The sequence below is a fragment of the Scyliorhinus canicula genome, chromosome 3 (genome assembly GCF_902713615.1).
Source record: "Scyliorhinus canicula chromosome 3, sScyCan1.1, whole genome shotgun sequence".
NCBI classification, from domain to species: domain Eukaryota; kingdom Metazoa; phylum Chordata; class Chondrichthyes; order Carcharhiniformes; family Scyliorhinidae; genus Scyliorhinus; species Scyliorhinus canicula.
Genome location: NC_052148.1, coordinates 263,525,517 through 263,552,746, shown reverse-complemented (window position 1 = coordinate 263,552,746; position 27,230 = coordinate 263,525,517). Strand labels below are relative to the sequence as shown.

The window sequence follows — 27,230 nt, the reverse complement described above, 5'->3', positions numbered from 1 at the left end:
ATCCGGGGAGCAGTGCTTTGTTCTGTCTGGATGGTAAGGGTTAAGGAGCCATTGCGGTTGAGTGTGAGATCAGCCTCAATTGAATTGAAAGGACTTGATAGGCTGGAGGGGAGGCAACTGTTGCTTTCTGGTTGTTGCTGCCTGACCACAGAATGAGTGTGGATTGGGAAATGTTGAGTGTGCTGCTGCAGTTTCATCCTGTGCCTGCTGGAACAGTTCAAAACTTTCTTTTGGTGAAGGGGAAAAGGCAGAGACAGGCCAGCTCACGTGATGTGATGTCAGGCTGCCAGCAATTGTGGATCAAATTTCCATCAGGGGTAGCAACCCTAGCTGTGTGTGTGTGTGTGTATACAGGCTGCTGCTGCGACCTCCTTGGGAAGACGGAGAGAGGTTTCCTTTGGGAAGAGGAGGGAAGAATCTGCGTTGCAACTGGTCTGCCCGCTCGGCCTGGCTCTCTGCTCTTCCTGCTGCATGGGATTCCTGCGTCTCCAGTCCATCAAGCTCCTTTTTGATGCATTTCCTGGAAAATGGGAGCAGGAGCAATCACTGTCTGTGTGAGTACAGGCGGCCCATTGTGTTGCTGCCGCGATCCTGTGTGTGTGTGGTGGGGACGCGGCACTGCTGAATGAGGCTATATCCTCGGTCCAGTCTCTGGCTCCTCTGTGTCTGTGGGATGCTCAGGCAGCTGCTGGGGGGGATCTCAGTAACTGTGGCCTCTAAATCCCAGTGTTTGCTGCAAAGATGGCACAGAAACCGTCCCGTTTAACGCCCCCACAAAGTACTGTATCCCTTGATAGGGGAAAAACAAAAACTTGCATTCGTGTAGCACCTTCCCAATGCTTCAAACTGACCCAGGGCGCTTTGCAAGAGGGTTCTGGAATAGAAAAGTTTGAGTTTGACACTAGACTAATACCTGGAATGGGGAGTGTTTAGGCGGCGTTACTGGGTGATGGGGATAGGGTGGAGGCGTGGACTTGGGTCGGGTGCTCTTTCCAAGGGCTGTATGGGCTCGATGGGCCGAATGGCCTCCTTCTGCACTGTATATTCTGTGTTGTCTGAAAGGAAAGGTTAGACAGGTTGGGCTTGTATCTACTGGAGCTTAGAAGTGTGAGGTGGGGCAGCACGGTGGCGCAGTGGGTTAGCCCTGTTGCCTCACGGCGCCAAGGTCCCAGGTTCGCTCCCGGCTCTGGGTCAGTGTCCATGTGGAGTTTGCACATTCTCCCCGTGTCTGCGTGGGTTTCGCCCCCACAACCCAAAGATGTGTAAGGTAGGTGGATTGAACATGCCAAAATTGCCCCTTAATTGGAAAAAATGAATTGGGTTCACTAAATTTATTTTTTTTTAAAGTGAGATGCGAATTGTCTGAAGCACATAGAATCCTGAGGGGTATTGACGGGATGGATGTGGAGAGGATGTTTCCCACTGTGAGAGGAGGAGAAACTCTCTCTCATAGGGTCGAGAGTCTCTGGAACTCTTCCTCAAAAGCTGGAAGCAGAGTCTTTGCACATTTTCAAGGTGGGGAGATGCCGGCGTTGGACTGGGGCGGGCACAGTAAGAAGTCTTGCAACACCAAGTTAAATTCCAACAGGTTTATTTGGAAACACTAGCTTTCAGAGCGCAGCTCCTTCAATAGCTGATGAAAACCTGTTGGACTTTTAACCTGGTGTTGTAAGAATATTTTGAAGGCTGTGGGAGATAGATTCTTGATAAGCAAAAGGGGTGAAAGGTTATTGGGGGTAGGCGGGAATGTGGGGTTGAGACAACAATCATAAGCCATGATCTTATTGAATGGTGGAGCAGGCTGGAGGGACCGAGTGGCCTACTCCTGACTCTAATTTATATGTCCGTGTATTGCTCTGTTAACACTGGGTGAAAGGAAGCAAAGTGGGTCGGCGTTGCCCGTGCTCCTGGCAGCTTTTAAGTTCTGCCGATGGAACCCAGTTTCACTGCAAATACAATGAGATTAAAAAGCTGGGAATGGGCCCTGGGTCAGTTGGGATCCGTGGGAGCATAGCTGGCAGACCACATTCCTGAGCCTTTTCTAGACCTCGGTTTTCACCAATGTTGGAAGCTGGTCATTTTTAATGGATGTGGGGTGTATGAAAGAGCAGGGGTGGAACAAAGAGAAGTACAGTACAGGAACAGGCCCTTCAGCCCTCCAAGCCCGTGCCAACCTTGCTGCCCGTGTAAACTAAAATATTCTACACTTCCGGGGTCCGTATCCCTCTATTCCCATCCTATTCAAGTATTTATCAAGATGCCCCTTAAATGTCACTATCGTCCCTGCTTCCACCACCTACTCCAGCAGCGAGTTCCAGGCACCCACTACCCTCTGTGTAAAAAAACTTGCCTCGTCCATCTCCTCTAAACCTTGCCCCCGCACTTTAAACCTATGCCCCCTAGTAATTGACCCATCTACCCTGGGAAAAAGTATTTGACTATCCACTATGCCTATGCCCCTCAGAATTTTGTAGACCTCTATCAGGTCGCCCCTTCGAGTAGCATGGTAGCACAAGTGGATAGCACTGTGGCTTCACAGTGCCAGGGTCACAGGTTCGATTCCCCGCTGGGTCATTGTCTTTACAGAGTCTGCACGTTCTCCCCGTGTCTGCGTGGGTTTACTCCGGATAAAAGCAAATTACTGCGGATGCTGGAACCTTTGCTTTAACAAAGCGTGATCGGACTCGAAACGTTAGCTCTTTTCTCTCCCTACTGATGCTGCCAGACTTGCTGAGATTTTCCAGCATTTCCTCTTTCATTTTGGGTTTCCTCCGGATGCTCCGGTTTCCTTCCACAGTCCAAAGACATGCAGGTTAGGTGGATTGGCCATGCTAAATTGCCCTTAGTGTCCAAAAAGTTTAGGAGGGGTTATTGGGTTACAAGAATAGGGTGGAAATGAGGGCTTAATTGGGTCGGTGCAGACTCGATGGGCCGAATGGCCTCTCTGCACTATGTTCTATGTATGTATCAACAAACCAAGTTTATTCAACCTCTTCTCATAGCTAATGCCCTCCATACCAGGCAACATCCTGGTAAATCTCTTCTACACCTTCTCTAAAGCCTCCACGTCCTTCTGGTAGTGCAGCGTCCAGAATTGAACACTATACTCCCAAGTGTGGCCTAACTAAGGTTTTATACAGCTGCAACATGACTTGCCAATTTTTATGCTCAATGCCCCGGCCAATGAAGGCAAGCATGCCGTATGCCTTCTTGACTACCTTCTCCACCTGTGTTGCCCGTTTCAGTGACCTGTGGACCTGTACACCTGGATCTCTCTGACTGTCAATACTCTTGAGGGTTCTACCATTCATTCTATGTTCCTACCTGTATTTGACCTTCCAAAATGCATTACCTCACATTTGTGGAGTGTTTGGAGTCCGATGGAAGTGGCACATAAGGTGGGCACACACCTTGGCACTGCCATGCGGCATACAAGCTTTTCAGCATCCCGAGCCAATTTAGAGAAATCAGATTGTGTGTGGAAGGGATACCCACAATAAGTAGCAGTAGCTTGTTGCAGTAATTTAAAAAAAAACATACAAGGCTATTGCAGATCCTCTGCAGTACTGGGAGCCTGGCAGCTGCGTGAGGACGGTCTCCCGGTTACAGGGCAGAGGAGCCAGCACTCCCAGGCGGGAGGTAAGGCCCTCTCTTGTACTTAGATTTCCAGAGGGAACTTGATAAGGTACCACGTCAAAGGTTATTGCATAAAATAAAAGCTCATGGTTTTGGGAGTAACACTTGGGCGTTGATTGAAGATTGGCCAGCTAATGGGAAACAGGGAGTTGGTATAAATGGGTCTTTTCCTGGTTGGCAGGATGTGGTGAGTGATGTGCCACAGGGTTCAGTGCTGGGGCCTCAACCTTTTTACAATTGATATAAATTACTTGGATGAAGGGACTGAAGGTATGGTTGCTAAATTTGTTCATCTCACAAAGGGAGGCAGGAAAGTAAGCTGTGAAGAGAACATATGGAGGCTAAAAAAGGTCAAAGATCGGTTAATCATAGAATTTACAGTGCAGAAGGAGGCCAGAAAGAGCACCCTACCCAAGGTCAACGCCTCCACCCTATCCCCATAACCCAGTAACCCCACCCAACACTAAGTGCAATTTTGGACACTAAGGGCAATTTATCATGGCCAATCCACCGAACCTGCACATCTTTGGACTGTGGGAGGAAACCGGAGCACCCGGAGGAAACCCACGCACACACGGGGAGAACGTGCAGACTCCGCACGGACAGTGACCCAAGCCGGAACCGAACCTGGGACCCTGGAGCTGTGAAGCAATTGTGCTATCCACAATGCTACCGTGCTGCCCAGAGTGGGTTAAGTGGGAAAAAAATGTGGCAAATGGAGTAAAATGTGGGCAAATGTGGAATTGTCCATTTTGGCGGAAAGAATACAAAAGAAACTTATTATCTAAATGGTGAGAGATTGCAGGGCTCTGAGGCACAGAGGGATCTGGGTGCCCTAGTGCATGAATCACAAAAGGCTGGGACACAGGTACAGTAAATAATTAGGAATGCTTGTTAGAAAGTTATTGTTTATTGCAAGGGGAATTGAATATAAATGTAGGGAGGTTGTGCTTCAGTTCTACAGAGCATTGGTGAGACCACATCTGGAGTACTGTGTACAGCACTGGTCCTCTTATTGAATGCAAATATGTTAGACGCAGTTCAGAGAAGGTTTACTAGACTAATACCAGGAATGGCGGGTTGTCTTAGGACAAGGTTGAGGAGGTTAGGTTTGTATCCCCCAGTGTTTAGGAGAATAAGAGGCGATTTGATCAAAATCTTTCTGATCCTGAGGGGTATTGACAGGTTGAACGTGGAGAGGATGTTTCCTCTTGTCAGACAATCTAGAACTAGAGGCCACTATTTAAAAATAAGGGGTCGCTTGTTGAAGACAGCGATGAGGAGAAACCTTTTCTTCTAAAGGGCCGGGAGTCCCGGATTTCTCTTCCTCAAAAGGCAGTGGAAACAGAGCCTTTGAATATTTTTAAGGCAGAGCTGGATAGTTTCTTGATGAACAAAGGGGGGGGGGGGGGTGAAAGGTTGTCGGGGGTGTGGGCAGGAGTGTCGTGTTGAGGTTACAGCCAGATCAGCCGCGATCCTATTGAATGGTGGAGCAGGTTTCGAGGGGCCGAGTGGCCTAATCCTGCACTTACTCGTATGTTAGTGAGTTCTCTGCGTAGGTGGTGCACAATGGCGGCCTGGCAGCTGTGACCATTTGTCTTGGGCTGTTGCTCCCGAGAGGATGCGCAGTCAAGGCCAACGTTTGATAGCAATGCCCCGCGGGGTCCTGACCACAAATGGAAATCCCCGCCGCAACGTTCAGCTAAATAGGGCATCAGAGCTGGTTTCCCCTTTCGACAAAATAGACTCCCGTAAGCGGTGGGGGTGTTGGGGAGGGGGCTGTCCATTTGGTTGGACCCATGTGTGCGTTCCACTTGCCGTTCCCATCTGTCACTCCGAAAAGTCTCCAAATTCTGACAAATTCAAACTGAGAATGACGGTTTGAAGGATAATATTTGGCCAGTGTTTCCCCTTTGTGAGCGGACTTGCTGGTGAAGCTCTCAAATCCAAACCAGATGCTCGGATTCTGGCTTTGAAAGTGAATTTTGTTTTCAGTTTCCATCCTCTAGCACCCCCGCAGTCAACATATATATAGTACCGTGGCCTGGAGTCAGATCAGGGCCCAACAGGTGAGGAAACCTCCGGAACGACAGGGTAAATGCTGAGGAAATGTTTCCCCTGGCCGGGGAATCTAGAACATGGTGGGCTGGATTTACTGCAGCTGTGAACACACTTCATCACATTGCAGCACAGGACTGTTGCTGCACAGAAGGAGGCCATTTGGCCCATCGTGTTGGCACTCGCTCTCCGAACGAAGAATTCCCAAGGTCCATTTCCCTGCTTTCTCCCCCCAACCCTGAACATTCATCCCTTTCAGATAAGAGTATAATTCCAGTTTGAATGTTTTGATTGAACCTCCCAACGCCTCCACTACCCCCTCGGGCAGCGCATCCCAGACCCCAACCACTCACTGCGTGAAAATGTTTTTTCTCGCATCGCATTTGCTTCTTTTACAAATTACTTTGACGCTGAGCCCCCTCGTTCCCAATCCTTTCATGCGCGCAAACAGTTTCTCCCTATCTACTCCCCATTCATGATGTTGAAGATAAGATAAAGTCGCCAGAATCCCAGATTACCATCGGCTGCTTTCCCCTCTGAGGGGGGAGGGCTGACTGGTGGTGATTTAACCTGAGGGTCACCACACCTCAGGCGAGGGGCAAGGTTGAGAAGGTGGGGCCTTCATAAATAATCTCGGGTGGTCCGGAGATTGAACCCACGCTGCTGGCCTCACTCTGCATCACAAACCAGCCGTCGAACCAACTGAGCTAAACCGAACCCCAATGATGTTGAACATCTCCTTCAAATCTCCTCTCATCCTTCTTTTCTCTCAGAAAAATGTCCAATCTGATTTCTCCAATCTATCCTCAGAGCTGAAATTCCTCACCCCTCGAACCATTCTCCTGAATCTTTTGCACCATCTCTAATGGGCAGCACGGTGGTTAGCACTGGTGCTTCACAGCTCTAGGGTCCCAGGTTCGATTCCCGGCTGGGTCACTGTCTGTGCGGAGTCTGCACGTTCTCCCCGTGTCTGCGTGGGATTCCTCTGGGTGCTCCGGTTTCCTCCCACAAGCCCCGAAAGATGTGCTGTTAGGTAATTTTGACATTCTGAATTCTCCCTCTGTGTACCCGAACAGGCGCCGATTTGTGGCGAGGGGGGCTTTTCACAGTAACTTCACTGCAGTGTTAATGTAAACCTACTTGTGACGTTAATAAAGATTATTATTATTATTCCTAAAGTGTGGGGCCCAGAACTGGGTGCAATACTACAGCTAAGGCCAAAATAACCTCCTTGCTCTTATACGCTAAAGCTCGGGATACGGTTTGCTTTATTAACAATGCTCTCAACCTATCCCACCATCTTCAAAGGCTTATGTACACCGACGTCCCTCTGCTCCTGCGCCATCTTCAGATTTGTACGCTTTACTTGATAATATCCCTCTATGTTCTGCTGGCCAATGTTCTGTGGGTTTCCTCCGGGTGCTCCGGTATCCTCCCACAGTCTAAAGATGTGCAGGTTAGGTGGATTGGCCATGATAAATTGCCCTTAGTGTCCAAAAAAGGGTTAGGTGCGGCTACAGGGATAGAGTAGAGATGTGGGTGTAGAGTGGAGATATGGGGCGCGATTCTCCGCTCCCCACGCCGAGTGGGAGAATTGCGGGAGGGCCGGGCGACTCATTTCACGCCCCCCTGGCGCCCCCCGCGATTCTCCCACCCCCCACTCGGAAGATTCGCCGCTCGCCATTTTTCACGGCGACCGGCGATTCTCAGACCTGGATGGGCCGAGCGACCTGCCGTTCGCGACCGGTTCACGACGGCGGCAACCACACCTGGTCGCTGGCGTTGTGAACATGGGCGCCAAAGGCGCGTTTGAAGCTTGTGGGGGGCGGAGAGGGGAATGAGCACCACGGCCTTGCTCGGGAGGGGACTGGCCCGCGATCGGTGCTCACTGATCGTCGGGCCGGCGTCTCAACGGGACGCACCCTTTCCCCTCTGCCGCCCCGCAAGATCAAGCCGCCATGCCTTGCGGGGCAGCGGAGGGGAAGACAGCAACCGCGCATGCGCGGGTTTGAGCCGTCACCCGTCGTGACGTCAGCCGCGCATGCGCGGGTTGGAGCCGGCGAACCTGCCCATGCGCGGCTGACGTCACATAGGCGCCGCCGTTGCGTCATTCTACAGAGAATAACGGAGCGCCGCTCCTAGCCCCCCGGGTGGGGGTGAATACGGTGACGGGAGCGGCTCCGAGGCCGTCGTGAAACTCGGCCGAGTACACGACGGCCTTCCCGATTTTTCCCGGGAGCGGAGAATTCCGCCCATGGGCTTGGGTAGGGTTCTCTTTCTAAGGGCCGATGCAGACTTGATGGGCCCAATGGCCTCCATCTGCACTGTAAATTCTATGATTCTAAAATGAATCACTTCACATTTTAACACTTCACATTCATTGCTGGACAGCCCTGTGTTTATTTCTATCAGTAGCGAGAAAATCCCTTTGATCATGTCAGAGGTTGGAAGGAGTTGACGTAGGATACCTGGCCACCTGCAGTGGATGAGCCTCATTAGTGAGCGAATTGACACCATTAGGCCTGAAGTTTATTGTTACTCAGGGTTTAAATGAGGGCCGCACAGCATTTCCATGCCCTTAGGGGGCTGCCCATCCTGTCAGGCTTGCCAGTGACCTCGTGGGGGCGGTCGCTCATGGTCAAGCACTTGGCCCAATCGAGGGACCTGCTATTGCAAAGGGGGTGGGGTTTGCTGAAAGTCACCTGCCATTGCCCCGGACCCTCCCGCCACTGACCCCTTAGGCCTGACCCTGTAATTCCCATTCCATCTTGGTTTACATTCGGTCTGGGGTCCCACGATCTGGGCATGTGGTGGGTGCAATACCGTGGGCAGCCACCTCTCCTGCTGGCGCTGGTGGCATGACGATTGACAAGCAGCTCTCGGCGAGCGGGACTTGCACTGCCAGGGACCCCAATCACGGAAAGACCCAATGGTGGCCACCTAAGTACCTGAGAGGTGCTTGATTCCATTGGGTCTCCCCCTGAACCAACCGATGGGCAAGACAACTGTCGTCCCAACAGAATTCCAACCAGAATCATCTCAAAATAAGAGTTTGGCCTTTATGGGGTAAGATTAGGACAGATTTTTTCAGTCAAACGAATGTGGATCTTTGGAATTCTCCAGCCCACGCCAGAGAACAGTGGATACTCGGATGTTAATTTTCTGCAGCACAGAGGTCAGTAGCTCCGTTGGTACTGAGGGAATTATGCAACTTTGGAATGTAGGAATAGTGTGGGAGATGCAGTTGAGGGGAAGGATCAGCTACGATCTTCTTAAATGGCAAAGCAGGCTCGAAGGGCTGAATGGCCTACACCAGCTCCTATTTCTCAAGTTGTTATCTCCTGACTGTCTTATGATGTGGAGGCTACGATTGTCTCCCCTCAGACTTTGGAGAGACTGCTCTCTCGGAGACCTTCTGACTAACTTGTACGAAGCATGTGGTTGGAACATCATTGCTGCAATTAGAAATCCGGGGCGGAGCTCAATCAAAATATTTCAAAGTGTTATTTTGGGCGGGTTTCGTGGGGTGTTTCCCAGTGCTGCCAGCGCCAAGAATGACCCCGTTATTAAACAGACTCTTTTTCCAGGCCTCGGCGAGGAAGGCCCCACCAAGGCCGCACTTGTCACCCCAATCTCTCAACACCCTCCCAATGCGACCCCCAGACTCCCCCAATGCCTCAATTTACCGACTAGGAGGTCCTCGGGAGCCCTCCTCACCCCACCCGGTCCCTGGCACAAGCAAGATGCCACTGGGTATTGCCAGCCTGCCACCCTGGCAGTGCCCCTACCAGCCGAGCAGTGCCACCTGGGCACCCGAGCAGTGCCAGGGTGGTACATAGGTGGCAGTGCCAGGGTGCCGCTGTCTGCGTGCCAGGCTGGCATCAGCAGTGCCAGGGTACCAGCTAGCCCAGAGGCCAACCGTCTTCCGATCGCCTCGGAAACCCCACTGCCGTGTCGATCTGCCTAGCCCACATTTGTGGAGGCCAGTATTAAACGGCGCTTGGCCTGGGTCTCTGAGACGAAGGGATTCGATCCCAGGCACTGGGCCGACCCGGCATGGACACATTCAAGTGAGCTGAACAGCACACATCAATATGCAAATTTGGGCCCTGCTATTGTGGGCGGGATCCATATTGCAATGTCTCGCGTGACGAGCCCAGTAAATCTTACCGCCGCGTTGTGTCCCTAGTCGGGCGCGGCATGGTCGTTAGACCGCACCCTCAGTCATCTTTCTGGGCCTTGGGGAGTTTCTCCCCAGCCCAGCCCACATTTAGAAATGTTTTCGGCAATGGGGAGCTGGACTTGCCAGCGAGACCGACTCCTCAGAAATTTTCAAAGGCTGCCCTGATCTCTAAATGAGCTTGTGGGTCCTCCGCTCCAGCCACCCATAGACCATGTCACCCCCCCCCCCCCCCCCCCCCCCCCCCCCCCCCCCCACACACACACACACACGGGCGTTACCCCCCCCCCCCCCAAGTGAGGACACCCCATGATCGGGTCACAGAGCAACCCCCCCCCCCCCTTTTCCAGGCCTCCCCACCCCACCTATCAGAAGCCCCACACTTCCTCCCATCCAACCCTTATGAAGCCCCTTCAAACCCGCTCTTCACCCCTTCCACTCTTCCTACCCCCTCATCCCCCCTTTCATGGGCATGGCCCCCTCACACCATGCCACACTGGCAGTGCCAATGTGGCTGTGCTGAGGTGCCAGGCTGGTAATGCCAAGGTGCTAGGCTGGCAGTGCCCAGGTGCCATTGGGAGAGCCATGGTGACACCCTGCCCTTTTCCCAACCACCCGTGGGTCTGCAATGGCCTGGGAGACCCCCTAGGCGCTGTTACGCCTGGTCCACATTTGTGTGGATCAGTACCAAACGGTGCTGGGTTGAGGCCTGTCTGGGGAGGCCGATAGTTCCCGGGCCCCGGAAAGTCTGGCACACACATATTTAAATGAGCCGTGCGGCTCTGGGTGAGATCCATTGCTACACTGCACGGTTGACCCCTACTGTCCTCAGGGCATCGAGGGAGTTAGGCAGTAAATAGGGTGTTGCCAGCATTGTCCATTTGCACGCATTGCAGCAGTCCAAGAAAATGGCTTACTGCCGTCTCTCGGGCATTTTGAGATGGGCAGTAATGCTGACCTTGCCAGAGATGGCCACATCTCATGAATGAATTAAAAACTGATGGGCCAAATGGCCTACTTTTGTGCAATATCATCTCCAACCTCCTAAATTCAGTGTCATGGGAGCTGTTGGTCAAAATGATACGTGATAAGGGATGGGCCTGATCCTGGCCCAGTGGAGCTGGGACTCTGAGCGATTGTTGTACGAGCAGTATTCTACTCTTGTTACAACAGGCCATGAGAAAGTGCAGTGACGATCACAAACCATCACCATTTGCTCCAGGAGCTTCTTGCTACGTCAGTTCGGAGTGTAACCCTGATGGGCAACCTTTCTCTGTCCCACCTGATAGAAGTATTTAAGATCAAAAAAGAGGTTTGAGTGAACGTCGAAAGGGTGTTTCCGTTTGTGGGGGAACTGAAGCTCTCCTACTGTCTGTTTAGGAGAGTCACTGATAACAACAATAGGGAATTCTGGAGCGACATCTTTCTGCAGCGATTGGGGTGAATGGGCCGCACGACCACATGGTTGAGGTGAAACAAGATACAAACAAGATTGGGGGCAGCACGGTAGCATGGTGGTTAGCATAAATGCTTCACAGCTCCAGGGTCCCAGGTTCGGTTACCGGCTGGGTCACTGTCTGTGTGGAGTCTGCACGTCCTCCCCGTGTGTGCGTGGGTTTCCTCCCACAGTCCAAAGATGTGCGGGTTAGGTGGATTGGCCATGCTAAATTGCCCGTAGTGTCCTAAAAAGTAAGGTTAAGGGGGGAGGGGGGGGGGGGGGGGGGTTGTTGGGTTACGGGTATAGGGTGGATTCGTGGGTTTGAGTAGAGTGATCATTGCTCAGCACAACATCGAGGGCCGAAGGGCCTGTTCTGTGCTGTACTGTTCTATGTTCTAACACACAAGGGAGAAAGGAATAGAAGAAATTGTTGATGAGGTGGGAGGGAGGAGGCTTGTGTGGGACATAACCAACAATGGTTAGCACTGTTGCCTCACAGCGCCAGGGACCCGGATTCGATTCCCGGCTTGTGTCACTGTCTGTGTGGAATCTGCACGTTCTTCCTGTGTCTGCGTGGATTTCCTCCGGGTGCTCCGGTTCCCTCCTTCAAGGTCCCGATAGTCGGGTTTGTTAGGTGAATTGGACATTCTGAATTCTCCCTCTGTGGACCCAAACAAATCAAATCAATAACAATTTGGTTCAAGTTGGCAGCAATGAGGAATTAATCATAATATGATGGACAAACCCAACAAAAGTCAAAGTGCTTATGTTGGCCTGCATTCCGGCGTCTCCCACTTGCACCCATCTACTGAAATATCGTGCAACTGCGTGATGATGCCACGATACATGCCCAACGTCGTCCTGCATGAATTTGCATGCTTCCAGATCCGGCGCACATCTGCCCTCGATCCATTAAATTCGGGCCATGAGCATACAAACTAGGAGCAGGAGTAGACCACTCGGCCCCTCGAGCCTGCCCTGCCATTTGGCATGGTAGCACACTGGAGGGAGGCACGGTAGCACTGTTGCCTCACAGCGCCAGTGACCTGGGTTCGATTCCCAGCTTGGGTCACTGTCTGTGCGGAGTCTGCACGTTCTCCCCGTGTCTGCGTGGGTTTCCTCCGGGTGCTCCGGTTTCCTCCCACAAGTCCCGAAATATGTGCTGTTAGGTGAATTGGACATTCTGAATTCTCCCTCTGTGTATCCGAACAGGCACTGGAATGTGGCAACTAGGGACTTTTCACAGTAACTTCATTGCAGTGTTAATGTAAGCCTACTTGTGACAATGGCCAGCCATTCAATTGGATCGTCACTGATGTGCAGCTCACCCCATTTTTGCCCACCTTTCCTCCATGTCTCTCGACACCATTGTTTTGTTATGCTCTTGACGTAGCATAAGCTGCTTCCTTGATGTGCACTCTGACAAAGGAAGGTTCAGACTTGGAGATAGCTTTAACGCATTTATTAAACTGTTAACAATTCTCCTACTTGGATTCGACTCTCCTGTTAATCCTGCTATAGCTACTCAGACTGACGAACCAGTCTGCTACAATCCAGGTGGTGGGTGTGATGTGTTCAATCAATCCTGCGTACTCACTGAGTGTATCCACTGGAAAGAAGAAGATCATGTGTGCTGTGTCCTTATATATGGGTTGGTGTAATGCCCCCCTGTGGTAGTATCACCTCTGTGTGTATCGTGAATGCCCGTTGGTCGTGTCCTATATTACTGGCCTATTGGTTGAATGTCTGTGTGTCCTGTCTCCGGTGCTCCCTCTAGTGTCTAGCTAGTATACGTGTACTTACATTAATTCCTTGTGTATTTACAGTGATGCATATCACCTCAACCCTTACCTAACAGACGTTTACCCCAGCTCTCTCAGCCTTTTGAAAGCAGAGTCTTCCAGATTTCCATAACATGTTGTGTTTACTGGGTCAGCACCAAGAGCAGGAATTGCTGTTTGAGCCACCAGCCACTGAAAATCCAGGAAGTCTGGCTTTTAATTTATTTTTTGCAAAGTAAACAATTCAATCGTTTCTCAAAAAAAGGAGGCTTTTCACTTGTAGCCTCGTGTTGCCAACTCTGGTTATATTCCTGGAGATTAGCACTGTTGCTTCGCAGCGCGAGGGCTCCAGGTTCTATTCCCGGCTTGGGCCACTGTCTGTGCGGAGTCTGCACGTTCTCCCCGTGTTTGCGTGGGTTTCCTCCGGGTGTTCCGGTTTCCTCCCACAATTCCCGAAAGACGTGCTTGTTAGGTGAATTGGACTTTCTGAATTCTCCCTCCGTGTACCTGAACAGGCACCAGAGTGACGACTCTGGGCTTTTCACATTAACTTCATTGCAGTGTTAATGTAAGCCTACTTGTGACACTAATAAAGATTATTATTATTAGATTTAATCACGCCTGCCCTCCAATTGCTCCACCTGGACCTTTTTTTTAAAAAATCCTTCCCCAATATTTTTATGGCTAATTACCAAAAATTGAAAAATGTTAGCCCCTGTGATGAACCTTTTTTCTTGGGATTCTCATTGTAGTTTCCTGGAGATTGATGTTTAATCCTGGAGAATCCAGGCCAATCCTGGAGGGTTGGCAATCATGCACCGGCTCCTTCCTGTCAATTATTCTTTAAAAATTGGTCCCGTTGACTGTTTAGTTTCGACAAGAAGTCATATCCATGCAGGAGGTTGAAAGACCCTCTCTGCGACGCTGCATAGAATGTTTTCCTGGCATTGCCTGGAATGCTTCATGCCTGGATAGAGCAATCAGCCTTCAGCTGGATTGACAGCAGCTAGATATTTGCAACAAGAACCATACTGTCCCCCGTCAAAACCAATCGTTTGAGTGTAAAATCCACTCTGTTTCCACCCATATTCTATGGGCGCCGGGATTTATTTTCCTTCATCGGCCCTGATCAAAAAGATTTTTTTTAAATTCAGCAATCTTTACCTGTCCCTCTTGTGGCCTGGTGGTGATTAACATAAGCTCTGTGATTGGTTTTGTGACTGTGTGGGTCCTGCCCACCTGTTACAATGGAAGGGGCGTGTGAATGTTTACCTTTTCTGTTTCCAGTAGCTACAGGAGTAACATCTCCCTTTCATGACTGGAACCGAGAAGCCTGTCAGGCCGGCCAACACACTCGGCCTTTGAGATTATATTTTAGTTTCGTTTGCCGCTAATCCCCTGTGACTGCTGGCGCGGCAATAAGTGCTTGTTTCCTTGTCCAATGGAGGTGCCTGTTGTAGCCGTGGTTGATTGTTCCCCACTCCTCTGTTCATTCCAGCAAAACAGGACCGCAGTCAGGTTGAAGGAGGACGTCAAGAGGATCATGGCTCATCCGCTCAGCGCGCAGAGGCCCCGTGGTGGCGGGAAGGTTTTCGGAATCTCGCTTCGTGACCTCCAGCAACAAGGGCAGATGGTCGATGGGGTTCCATTGGTGATGCAGCACATGGTGGGATATTTGCAGGAATATGGTGAGCTGCTGTACATTAATCAATGGGCAGCCGTTTTCAATATTACAACTGGAACTACACGTACTCAAAGGTTTCTTCGTATTCTAAGCTCGGGACTTTGCTGGTGACAAAGCTAGATTGGCTGAGTGATCTACTCCCAGTCTTTCAGGGGATGTGGGCATCGCAGGCCAGTGTTTGTAGCTCATCCCTAATCGCCCTTGGACTGAGTGGCTTGCTGGGCCATTTCAGAGGGCCGTTAAGAGTCAGCCACATGTCTGCTGGTCTGGAGTTGCATGTAGGCCAGACTAGGTAAAGATGGCAGATTTGCTCCACTGAAGGGCATTAGCAAACCAGGTGGGTTCACGGCCATCATTACTGAGACTGAGGGCGGGATTCTCCGGCTGAGTCCATCCGGCGACCAGAGAATCCTGCCCAAGGTCAATGGACTTCTCCATCGTCCACGTCCGACCCGTGGCGTTCTTACAGCAGACGGGGCACAAGAATCCAGCCCTGGATTTCTATTCCAGATTTATTAATTGAATTTAAATTCCATCGTGCTGCCTTGGTGGGATTTGAACCTCTGTTCCCAGAGCGTTAGCCTGGGCTTCTATTTTGGGAAATCCTGTGATCACAGAAGGCGCTCTATAACTGCAAGTACTTTCTTTTCCCTTTTTTTCTCTTTCTCATTTTCTCTCTCTTTTTCTTCTTTTCTTTGCTTTATTACCCCTCCCCCCTTCCCTCCCTTCTTGCTTCCCACCTCCGAAGCCTAATTAACATCATCCAGTCGGTAATGACAGGAGGCTACATCTCGGGATTAAGGTGCTGAGTCCCATTCTCGGGTCTGAGCCTGATTCATAGGGGCTGGCACAGCCCACCACTCAGAGTGCTGTCAGTTGTGTTACCGTTTGGATGAAGGGTAAGTGAAGGCCCCGTCAAACTCGGTGTAAAACAGCCCCAAGACTCTTCCAAAGAAAGGCAAGGGGGATTCTTATTGAAGCATATAATATCCTGAGGGGGCTTGAAAGAGTGGATGCCAAGATGCTATTTCATCTCCTGGGGGAATTCAGAATTAAGGGGCACAGTATCAAAACCAGGGGCCCCAATTTAAGAGGGGTGGTAAAGAGGAATTGTTCTTCTCGGACGGTAATTAATCTTTGGAATTCTGCCCCCCAAACAGCAGTGGAAGCCGGGTCATTGAATACATTCAAGGCTGAGTTGACACATTTTTGGACTTACAAGGAAATCAAGGAGTGTGATGATCCTCCATGGAACTCATTCAGCTAGGGGTGATCGTTCCCTAGTGCTGCGAGTTAACCAACACTAGTATAACAGGTCAGGAAGGAGTGAGGACTCTGAGGTGTGTAACTGGGTCCTGTGTAAATACTGCTGTTATGGGTGAATAAACAAACATCTTTCTCATGAACTCCTCCTTTGCCGTTTACCTCTGGGAGGCAGGCAGTGAAGTGGAGTTCAGATCACAATCGAATCAGCCATGACGGCGAATCGGGGTCAAGGGGGGGCCAAGGGCCTAATCCCGTTCATATCTTTAATGTTCTGATGTGGAACTGGAATGGGTTCCAGTTCTGATTGTGTGCTGCTCTCTACTGGCCAGCTCTGGAATGTTCAGTGGAGAGGAAGGGGTGGTGAGGCATGGTGTGCCAGCGTAGCAGGTAAACCCATGGTCGCCGACCCATCCCCTCAGCGGCACAGTGATTAGTGTAGGGGGAGGGGGGAGAAGGGGTGTAATAAGATCTGATTGGAATACTGTTAAAAAGCTGTTCATTTCCCCCGGAACATGTTTGACATTTTCAAAGCTCCCCATGAACTATATTTTAGTCAATGCTGTTTGATGCAAAATTTAACTTAAGTCATGGGAGGGGGGAGAGGGTAGTGGGGGTGAGGTGGCAGCAATTGCCCAATCAGAACTGGGTGTCAGAGTGTGGCATTAAGTTATATCATTCATGGGAGCTTTTGGATTTAACATGTGGGGTTTGTATGGGATGAAGAGAGACTTGCCGGGCAGAATCTTCCAATATTCGACAATGTTGCACCTGTGAACTGTTTTTATACAGTTAATTGTCATCAGCTGAAGAGCTGCATTGTACATCTTGCTGCTAACTGACTGTCGTGCAAAGGAGATCATTGGCATGGGCGGCACAGTGGTTAGCACTGTTACCTCACAGCTCCAGGGTCCCGGGTTCAATTCTAGCCTTGGGTGACTGTGTGGAGTCTGCACTTTCTCCCCGTGTCTGCGTGGGTTTCCTCCGGGTGCTCCGGTTTCCTCCCACAGTCCAAGGATGTGCAGGTTAGGTGGATTGCCTATGCTAAATTGCCCCTTAGTCTCAAAAAGGTTAGGTGGGGGTTACTGGGTTACGGGCATAGAGTGGAGGTGTGGGCTTAGTGGGGCGCTCTTTCCAAGGGCCGGTGCAGACTCAATGGGCCGAGTGACCTCCTTCTGCACTGTAAATTCTATTGCCCGTTGTCACCTGGGCAGAGAGTGGGAGCATGGCCCCACACAAGGTGAGAATGGCCACCTTGACTCTGGTCGGAGAGAAGCACCTCTTTGATCGATGCTGGAGCCCCAAAGGGTTTAAAACCGTGGATGCCTGTACAATCCGAGATGATTTTGCATCATCCGCCTGTTGGACACCCCATCCATTAGACTTCAAACGAGCTGAATGTCTGACTGGGAGTAAAACAGTTTGTCAAAGAAACTTTGCCTGTATTATAATAATCTTTACACACACCAGCGCCTGTTCAGGTACACTGAAGGAGAATTCAGAATGTCCAATTCACCTAACAAGTATGTCTTTCGGGACTTGTGGGAGGAAACCGGAGCACCCGGAGGAAACCGACGTAGCCACGGGGAGAATGTGCAGACTCTGCACAGATAGTGACCCAAACCGGGAATTGAACCTGGGACCCTGGCACTGTGAAGCAACAGTGCTAACCACTGTGCTGCCGTACCGTCCATTAACCCCTGAGATGGATTCCTCTCCAAGGACATGCGGGTCCCACCCTACAATCTCCCATGTCATTTTCAGCTCTCGTTCTCCAGGTTGTTGTGTATTCGTTTTCAAACCATAGTATCTTAGATTTTTGTTGCACTTTTTAACACGGTAAAATGGCCCAAGGTGCTTCACGGATCAAACAAAATTTGACGCAGAACCACATGAAGAGGTGACCAGAGTCTTAGTCAAAGAGGGAGATTTAAAGAGCGTGGAAAAGCAGGAGAGCGAGTTCAAGAGGCAGATGCTTCGAGAAGGAATTCCAGAGCTTACAACTTCAGCAGTTGAAGGCATGACCAGCGATGGTGAAGTGATTAAAACCATGGTTACACAGGAGGCCAGATTGGGAGGGGCACCAGGATCACCGAGGGTATGAGAGCTGGATTTGGTAACAGACAGGGCAGGGCAAGGCCCTAGAAGGATTTCGAAACACGAATAAGAATGTTGAAGTGGAGGCTGACTGTTGCTTAACGACGAGCCAATGTAATTGGGCGAGCAGAGGGGTGATGGGCAAGTGGGGTGCGGACAGCAGATTTTTGATGACTTTGAGTTCAAGGGGTGTAGAATGTGTGAGAGAGTTTGGAATGTGCAATGATATGTATATTGACTGGGATGTAAAGAGTTAACAATTTCATGATAATGATTCTTATCACTAGAGGGAACCACAGAACAGTCACGGTAGCATTGTGGATAGCACAATTGCTTCACAGCTCCAGGGTCCCAGGTTCGATTCCGGCTTGGGTCACTGTCTGTGCGGAGTCTGCACATCCTCCCCATGTGTGCGTGGGTTTCCTCCGGGTGCTCCGGTTTCCTCCCACAGTCCAAAGATGTGCAGGTTAGGTGGATTAGCCATGATAAATGTGCAAAATTGCCCTTCGTGTTGGGTGGGGTTACTGGGTTATTGGGATAGGGTGGAGGTGTTGACCTTGGGTAGGGTGCTCTTTCCAAGAGCTGGTGCAGACTCGATGGGCCGAATGGCCTCCTTCTGCACTGTAAATTCTATGACTCCCAGGGCAATTCCGTCCTGACTGTATACCATTGAGCCACCACCTCTGCTGGTCTGCCCTGCCGGTGAGACAGGACATACCCAGGAATGGTGATAGTGGCGTCTGGGACATTGTCTGTACGGCAGGATTCTGTGAGTATGACTATGTCAGGCTGTTGCTTGTGTTATGGGCCAGGGTTTAGAGAACCCCAAAGTGTAGCATGGAGTTCACCTGACCCACAACTTTTAATACTTTGTGGTATGGGGAGCACACGCCCACTCTACAGGTGTGGTACAGCAGAAATGGAAAAGTATTTTTTAAAGCAAAACAATGTTTATTCTATGAACTCAAGTTGACCTTTTTTAAAACCTAGAGTGAACATCTTAGCAACCATTAATTCAAATACAAGCCCCAAAGAATACAACACTAAGTAATCCTTTAAGCTTTCCTTTTAACATCCATACGACTTAAATACACCTTTTAACAGAAGCACATCAGGTTTATATTCACGACTGAGAACATTTATAATTCTGAATTCATGAAATGATCAAGAGATAGTCTTTTGATGGCAGAGAGAACAGCAGTACACCTGCTTGGTCTGGCTTCAGCTCCAACAGTGAAAACAAAACTAAAACACAACCTGCAGCCTGCTCAAAAACGAAAGTAAAAAGCTGGCAGACAGCCCAGCTCCACCCACACTCTGACATCACTGATAATACTCATTTCTTAAAGGTACATTTCTTAAACACCCATTTGTTAAAGGTACTCTCACATGACACTTGACTAGTCTGTGGGACAGCTCTCCCCAATTTCAGTAAGGAGGGCTTTGCAGGGTTGACAGTGTTGGGTTGCCATTGTCATTTCAGGTGCCTGGGTCAATGTCAGGTGGTTCGTCTGGTTTCTAATCCTTTTGTGTTTTTGTAGTGGTTGAATACTGAGTGGTTTGCTTGGCCAGTTAAGAGTCAACCACATTGTTGTGGGTCTGGAGTCACGTATAGGCCAGACCAGGTAAGGATGATTTCCTTCCCGAAAGGGAATTTATGGGAACCAAATGGGTTTTTACAACAATTAACAACTAGACTTTTAATTCCAATTTGAGTATTGAGTTTAAATTCTGCCACTTGCCGTGATGGGATTCGAACCCGGGTTCCCCAGGACATTATCCTGGGTTTCTGGTCCAGCGACAATACAACCATGTCACCGCCTCCCTCCCCAATAGCTGTAAAGAGCTTTGAGATATCTGCTAGCAGTGAAAGGCACTGTGAAATTATAATTCTTTATTTTTAAAAAAATTATCTAATTGCCTTCCAGCCTCAGTAGCTTTTTGTGGGAGGACGTGCGGGCTCCTACTGTCCTTTGTGCAAGGAAATACTTCCTGACGCTAACCCCAAATGACCTGGCTCTATTTGTAAGATTATTTCCTCTAGTCCTGGCTGGGTCAGGAATTATATTTTCAGATCAAACCCAAGCCTTTTCTGTTCGAGTCCCGCACAGTGTTCACAACACCCTGCGTCCTTAATCGGGAGAGGGGCCCCGGAGAGGAGAAGAGAGAAGGTGCGTCTGGAAAGTAACTTTCTGCTGTTGCTAAGTGCCTGGCAAGATTCTGTGGGGTCATTGGGAGTTTGGTGTGAAATTGGGAAGCTGCACACAACAACAATCCTCCTTCCTCCGAGCTTTACCACTCCTGTCACAACTGCTTAATACGATTAGGATGTGATGTTTGGATTGGCCAGACTCCAGCAAGTCGCTGAAAGAAATGTCAAAAGAACCTGCCAAAATCAGATGAATAGCTTGCCATGAAACGGTTAACTCAGTCGACTAAATGGTTGGCTGGCGGTGCGGAATAATGCCAGTGCTGAGGGTTCGATCCCCAGGTTGGCTGCAGTAGCTCATGGAGGCCTCGTTATAGAATGATGCCCCTCGAGATTTATGTAGCCAACTGTCTCTCTCTCTCTGATGGATGGAGATGCCTACGGTCCTTTATAGATTATGGCTACTCACCTGAGGTGGTAGAGAGATTTGTCCCCCACCCTGATTGACCCACTGGGCAGCACAGTGGTTAGCACAGTTGCTTCACAGCTCCAGGGTCTCAGGTTCGATTCTCGGCTTGGGTCACTGCCTGTGCGGAGTCTGCACGTTCTCCCCGTTTCGACGTGGGTTTCCTTCGGGTGCTCCGGTTTCTTCCCACAGTCCAAAGATGTGCACGTTAGGTGGATTGGCCGTGATAAATTGCCCCTTAGTGTCCAAAAGGGTTGAGTGGGGTTGCTGGGTTGCGAGGATAGGGTGGAGGCGTGGTCTTGGGTGTTTTTTTCCAGGGGCCAGTGCGGACCCGATGGGCTGAATGGCCTCCTTCTGCACTGTCGATGCTATGATTCAATGTATGTGGTGGGTGGCTAAAGCAAAGTAACCAATGTTTTCTTTTGGGAAAAATAGCACATGAAATCTCCACTTAGCCACTCCTAATCGTTAGCATCTGCATACAGAATCTCTTCACTGTGATAATCGAGGAACCATTAGCTGATTGGAACCACTCAAAGATTCAATTTTGGCTGAAAATAAATAGGTAAAAGGGGGGTAAGTTGTGACAGAAGTGCGCAAATTACTCGATGCGCTTCGTGTGTTATAAATGCCACCTTTGTACGCATCCAAGGTGGCGGCAAATGGTTACTACCATGTCCGCCACTTAGGTGGTGCCTGTGATAAGTGGGGCTGGTGTGATGGGGCCTGTTCCTTATTGTTTTGTAATTAATTCTTTGGGATATGGGCATTGCTGGCTAGGCCAGCATTTGTTGCCCATCCCTAATTCCCCTTGAACGGAGTGGCTTGCTGGACCATTTGGGGGAGGGGGGAGGGGGGGGGGTGCGGGGGATGGGGCGGCAGTTGAGTGTGGGTCTGGAGTCACATGTGGGCCACACTAGGCAAGGACGGCAGATTTCCTTCCTTAAAGGACATTAGTGAACGACGCAATAGTTTTGTGGTCATTATTAGACATCTAGGGTGGGATTCTCTGATCCTGAGGCTAAGTGTTGACGCCGTTGCATTTCTCGACGGCGTCAACATGGCCACAGGTTCGGACGCCCACCCCCACTAGGCCGCCCCATAGAACATAGAACAGTACAGCACAGAACAGGCCCTTCGGCCCTCGATGTTGTGCCGAGCCATGATCACCCTACTCAAACCCACGTATCCACCCTATACCCGTAACCCAATAACCCCCCCCCCCCCATTAACCTTTTAGGACACTACGGGCACTTTAGCATGGCCAATCCACCTAACCCGCACATCTTTGGACTGTGGGAGGAAACCGGAGCACCCAGAGGAAACCCACGCACACACGGGGAGGACGTGCAGACTCCGCACAGACAGTGACCCAGCCGGGAATCGAACCTGGGACCCTAGAGCTGTGAAGCATTTATGCTAACCACCATGCTACCGTGCTGCCCCAGATGGATCCGCACCTGTGAACGACGCTGGCGGGACCCGGCTTTTTTTTGCGATTCTGGGCAGAGAATCACCGGGGGGGGGGGGGGGGGGGGGGGGGGGGGGGCATATAGAGCGGCCCAGACCGGCGCCACACCAGCACCAATGGCGCCGATTCTCCGCTCTCAGCGGGGTGACGTGGCGCGATTTGCGCCTGTCCTGGCGATTCTCCGGCCCAGCCCTGGGGTGAGAGAATCCCTCCCTTAATTCCAGATTTTTATTGAATTCAAATTTGACTGTCTGCCGTGGTGGAATTCGAACTTGGGACCCCGGAGATTTCCCTGGGTCTCTGGATTATCAGTCCAGTGAAAATACCACTATACCACTGCCTCCCTGCATAGAAAGGGTTAACATGAGACTGGGTTACAGCACTCTCCACACCATGAACTAAAGGTACATATCGCCCAAGTCTAGAGGGCAGTCTCGTACTGGACAGAGATGTGTGCAGAGGCAAGCATGGAGACAGCTCCTAACTTAGAGCTTTTGTTTTATATATATATATATTATATATATATATATATATATATATATATATATATGCATCGTTATGAGTAGTAATAGTTACTATGAGTAGCTACTATGAGTAGTAATAAACACTTACTGTTAAACTATACACATACCCTTTTGTGCGATGTACTGAACAATGCACGTCGTACAACATGGTGACAGTGTTGGAAGTCAAACCCATGCCTCCGCAAATTTAGAGTTTCGGTTGTGGAATGAAGTTGGACATTTAGGTGGTTCTGAGCTGCCTCGGGTTTGAGGAGGAGTGCATTGGCAATCTGGGGCACATCAAACAGATTTGAACCTACGCAGGACGGTAATGAATATGGGAGGGACAGATATCTTCTGCAAATAGGCAAAACATTTCAACTTATTTATTGTTGAGGACTGGAGATAGATTGTGCGGGGGGTCACTTGTTTATTGTTGAGGACTGGAGATAGATTGTGCGGCAGGGGGGAGGGGGGGGGCAGTGGAAAGATTTCAATTAACTTCAAAAATAATTAACAGACGTGGTTCAAAAACAGGTAGTTTTCGTGAGGTGGATCCAGCTATCAATCGCATCAAAAATATGGTATCTTCCCAGCACCCCTGTAACAATAAAGCTCACCACTTAAGAGATTTCAGTGCTGTAATCTAATCTCGGGATTTAGGTTGTAAATTTCTTGAGCTTTGTACTTAATTTGCTGTCATTTGAGTTCTTATTGCTCTCTTCCTGCATCATGCCCTGACCTGATAGCACATCCGACTCTTTGTTGTTTATGGAGTAATCCATCCATTAGATTACGTCCCGAGTCCTCGTGTTTCTGTAAATTCACACCTAGGAATCTGCTGTGTGGTGTCACACGTCACATTATGTTACATACTTCGCATTACCCCAATGTTCCCCTCGACACTCGAGCCATAGCTTAAAGGTAGCGCTTGAAGAGTAAAGTATTTCAGCCATTGAAATCACTCACAGGTCTGAATTGCACATGGGAGGGGGGGGGGGGGGGGGGGGGGGGGGGGGGGGGGGGGGGGGGGGGGGGGGGGGGGGGGGGGGGGAGGGGGGGGGGGGGGGGGGGGGGGGGGGACGGTCCCGGCAGGCCACCATGGCTACCAGTTTTTATTGGACAGCCTGACCACTTGACATGGGCCTTCTCGGGCCAGGCTGCAAAGGAGAAGAGGCACGCACAAAAGGCCAGAGGTGGAGGAACCCAGTCTTCTCAGAGACTTGAAGGGCTGGAGGAGCTGACAGAGATTGGGAGGGCTTTTGGACACCAGTATGAGAGGTTTAAAATGGAGGTGATGCTGCACTGGGAGCCAGCGTAGGTCACCGAACATGGTGAAAGGGTTCATATATCATTGTACAGCTTTTGCTTTGCAGAGTTACAGGAACGACCTCGGTCTCTCAATTCACATCTAGCAGAAACGCGATTGACAGAATTGTGAATGTTTCTGTGACTTTTTTTGCTTTGTTTCATGTAGTACAATGTCCAGTTGACAGATGTCCATTATTTGGACAGTCCCCTGCATTGTCAACAATCATTAATTAAGAGCATTGAGGGATCATGAGAGGACTGGTCAGTAACAGTCTTACCTGGAGAATGCATAGATTTCAAGAACAAACAAAGAACAAAGAAAATTACAGCACAGGAACAGGCCCTTCGGCCCTCCCAGCCTGCGCCAATCCAGATCCTTTATCTAAACCTGTTGCCTATTTTCCAAGGATCTACTTCTCTCTGTTCCCCGCCCGTTCATATATCTGTCTAGTTGCATCTTCAATGATGCTATCGTGCCCGCCTCTACCACCTACGCTGGCAAAGCGTTCCAGGCACCCACCACCCTCTGCGTAAAAAAACTTTCCACGCACATCTCCGTTAAACTTTTCCCCCTCTCACTTTGAAATCGTGACCCCTTGTAATTGACATTTCCTATTGAGTTTTTCTGGAAAAGTCATTTGTGCATCATTGGGGATGTGGAATTTGCCTTTACTCATACTTTCCAATGAGTTCAATTTCACAGAATTTACAATGCAGAAGAAGGCCACTCGACCCATTGAGTCTGCACCGGCCCTTGGTAAGAGCACCCAACTTAAGCCCACCGTATCCCTGTAGCCCAGTAACCCCACCTAACCTTTTTGGACACTAAAGACAATTTGCCATGGCCAATCCACATAACCTGCACATCTTTGGACTGTGGGAGGAAACCAGAGCACCCGGAGGAAACACTGGGAGAGCGTGCAGACTCCACGCAGACATTGACCCAAGCCGAGAATCGAACCGGGGACCCTGGGGCCGTGAGGCAACTGTGCTCACCACTGCGCTGCTGTGCTGCCCCTGGGGTCGTGGGGTAGAGAGGTGAAAGGGGGAGGCAGTGAAATAGCAGGGAGCAGCAATGGGCTGCCTCTTCAATGCTATCCCATTGCTGGTGACGTTGCCCAGAGGCAGGCAGAAGGGGATGCCAGGGTGTGCATGAACTAACCGGAGTTGGGCAGGCGATTTGAACTTTTTAATGCCGCAATTAGGGATCACTAACCGGGGCTGCTGGCATTTTGCCAGTGCGAGAGAAGCCTTTGCCATTGCTACATGCAGTGGCAACCCATTTCACGGAAGTGGCCTCTTGGTCTAAAGAGGGGGTCGCGGCAAGGAAGGCAGCCTCTGCAACCCCAACAATTTCCCCCAACTATCCCACCTCCCACCCCTGCCTCCCCTGGTGAGCTTACCCTTCCAAAACCCGGATCCCTGAATGTTGTTACTTAACTGCAGGAGCTCGGGAATCTCCTGCCAGCAGCACCCAATGGTGCTACTGAGGCCGCTGACCATCCGATTGGATGGTGAGCCCAGAGTCGGTCAGTCAGGTCACCTGCGATAAAATTGGTGATGGCACTGTGCGGGTTCAGATTCGTTTGTGCCCTACAGTCAGGATCTTGGAAAAACCCGCTTTAAAATTCAGCCCAATATGCCTGACGTTCTCCAAGGGAAGGACATCTGCAACGCCATTCGATGGCCAACTTTACAAACTTTTGAAAAAAAAATTTAGAGTACCCGATTCTTTTTTATTCCAATTACCGGGCAATTCAGTGTGGTCAATCCACCTAACCTGCACATCCCTTCGGGTTGCTGGGGTGAGACCCACGCAGACACGGGGAGAATGTGCAAACTCGGCCAACTTTCCAAACTGCAAGAATTTTACAGAATCGGGTTGAAGACAAGACTTCCATTTCCCACAATACCTTTCGCAACCATTGGACATCCCAAAGTGCTTCACACTCAATGGAAGTGCTTTTGGAAGGGCGGCACGGCCGAAGTTGAGGAAGCTCGGTGGGCAGCCAATTTGTGCACAGCACGATTCTCCCCCCCCCCCCCCCCCCCCCCCCCCAAAAGAGCAATGCGACATTGTGATGGCGACGAGGCGTATATTCTGACCTGGGCACTGGAAATAACAGTCCCGTTCTTCCTCAAAATGGTGGAATTGGATCTTTTACCCTCTGTGCAATGCTTCATCCGACAGATGGCACTTCCAGCTGTGTGGTACTCCCTCAATAGTCAGTACTGGATAGTCAGGTGCTCTTTCCTAGGGTTGGAGAGTCAAGTACTAGGGGACATAGGTTTAAAGTGCATGGGGAAAAGTTTAGAACAGATGTGTGAGCCAAGTTTTTTCACACAGGGTGGTAAATATATGGACCGCGCTGCCTGGGGAGATGGTGAGAGCAGGTATGATAGCGGCATTTAAGGGGCATCTGGACAAATATATGAATAGGGTGGGAATGGAAGGATCTGGACTCCGTAAGTGCCGACGGTTTTAGTTTGGGCAGGTATCATGGTCGGCTCAGGCTTGGAGGGCCGAAGGGCCTGTTCCTGTGCTGTATTGTTCTTTGTACTGCCCTGGAGTTGTGAGCATTGTTGTGCTTACGTCCTGGTGTTGGAGGGTGGCGCAGTGGGTAGCACTGCTGCCTCACGGCGCTGAGGACCTGGGTTCGACCCTGGCCCCGGGCCACTGTCCCGTGTGGAGTTTGCACATTCTCCCTGTGCCTGCGTGGGTTTCACCCCCACAACACAAAGATGTGCAGGTTCGATGGATCGGCGACACTAAATTTCCCCTTAATTGGGGAACAAAAATAATTGGGTAATCTAAAACTGGAAAAAAAAGTCCTTGTGTTGGCCTTGAACTCCTAACAATCTGACATGACGAATTGTTATTTAACATTAGGTGGGGCACTATTTAACGGGCCACATAGCATTACTCTGGCAGAAGCACCTGCAGGTACAATGATACCAGAATATTGTAACTGTGGTGAATGTAATTCACACTGTAATATATATGATGCCATATTATTGTAAGCGCAGTTGCGTTGCCCGACCACTAGGGGGAGTAGCACTGGGAATGCATAGAAGTTTGTACAGGGCTCCGCCCACGGCTCCTCCCCCTGGACTGCTGTATAAAGATCGATGCCCAGAGCCAGCCGACCAGTTCATCCAGGGTTCATCGTGTTGCAGGCTGGCTCTGTTGTAA

General features: G+C 50.2%; 1 protein-coding gene across 4 annotated transcripts in view; it reads left to right on the top strand.

Moving 5' to 3' along the window:
- The first annotated feature begins 203 nt into the window (after positions 1–203).
- fam13a (family with sequence similarity 13 member A) overlaps positions 204–27,230 on the top strand; it is a 228,315-nt gene continuing 201,288 nt past the window's right edge. For 3 of the 4 annotated variants that reach the window (XM_038792725.1, XM_038792724.1, XM_038792721.1), the window contains exon 1: positions 14,535–14,781. In XM_038792725.1, the coding sequence (XP_038648653.1) occupies positions 14,535–14,781 (247 nt within the window). Of the gene's footprint in view, positions 555–14,534; positions 14,782–27,230 lie in introns of those variants that run through there. The other variant, XM_038792722.1, reaches the window with a different exon arrangement.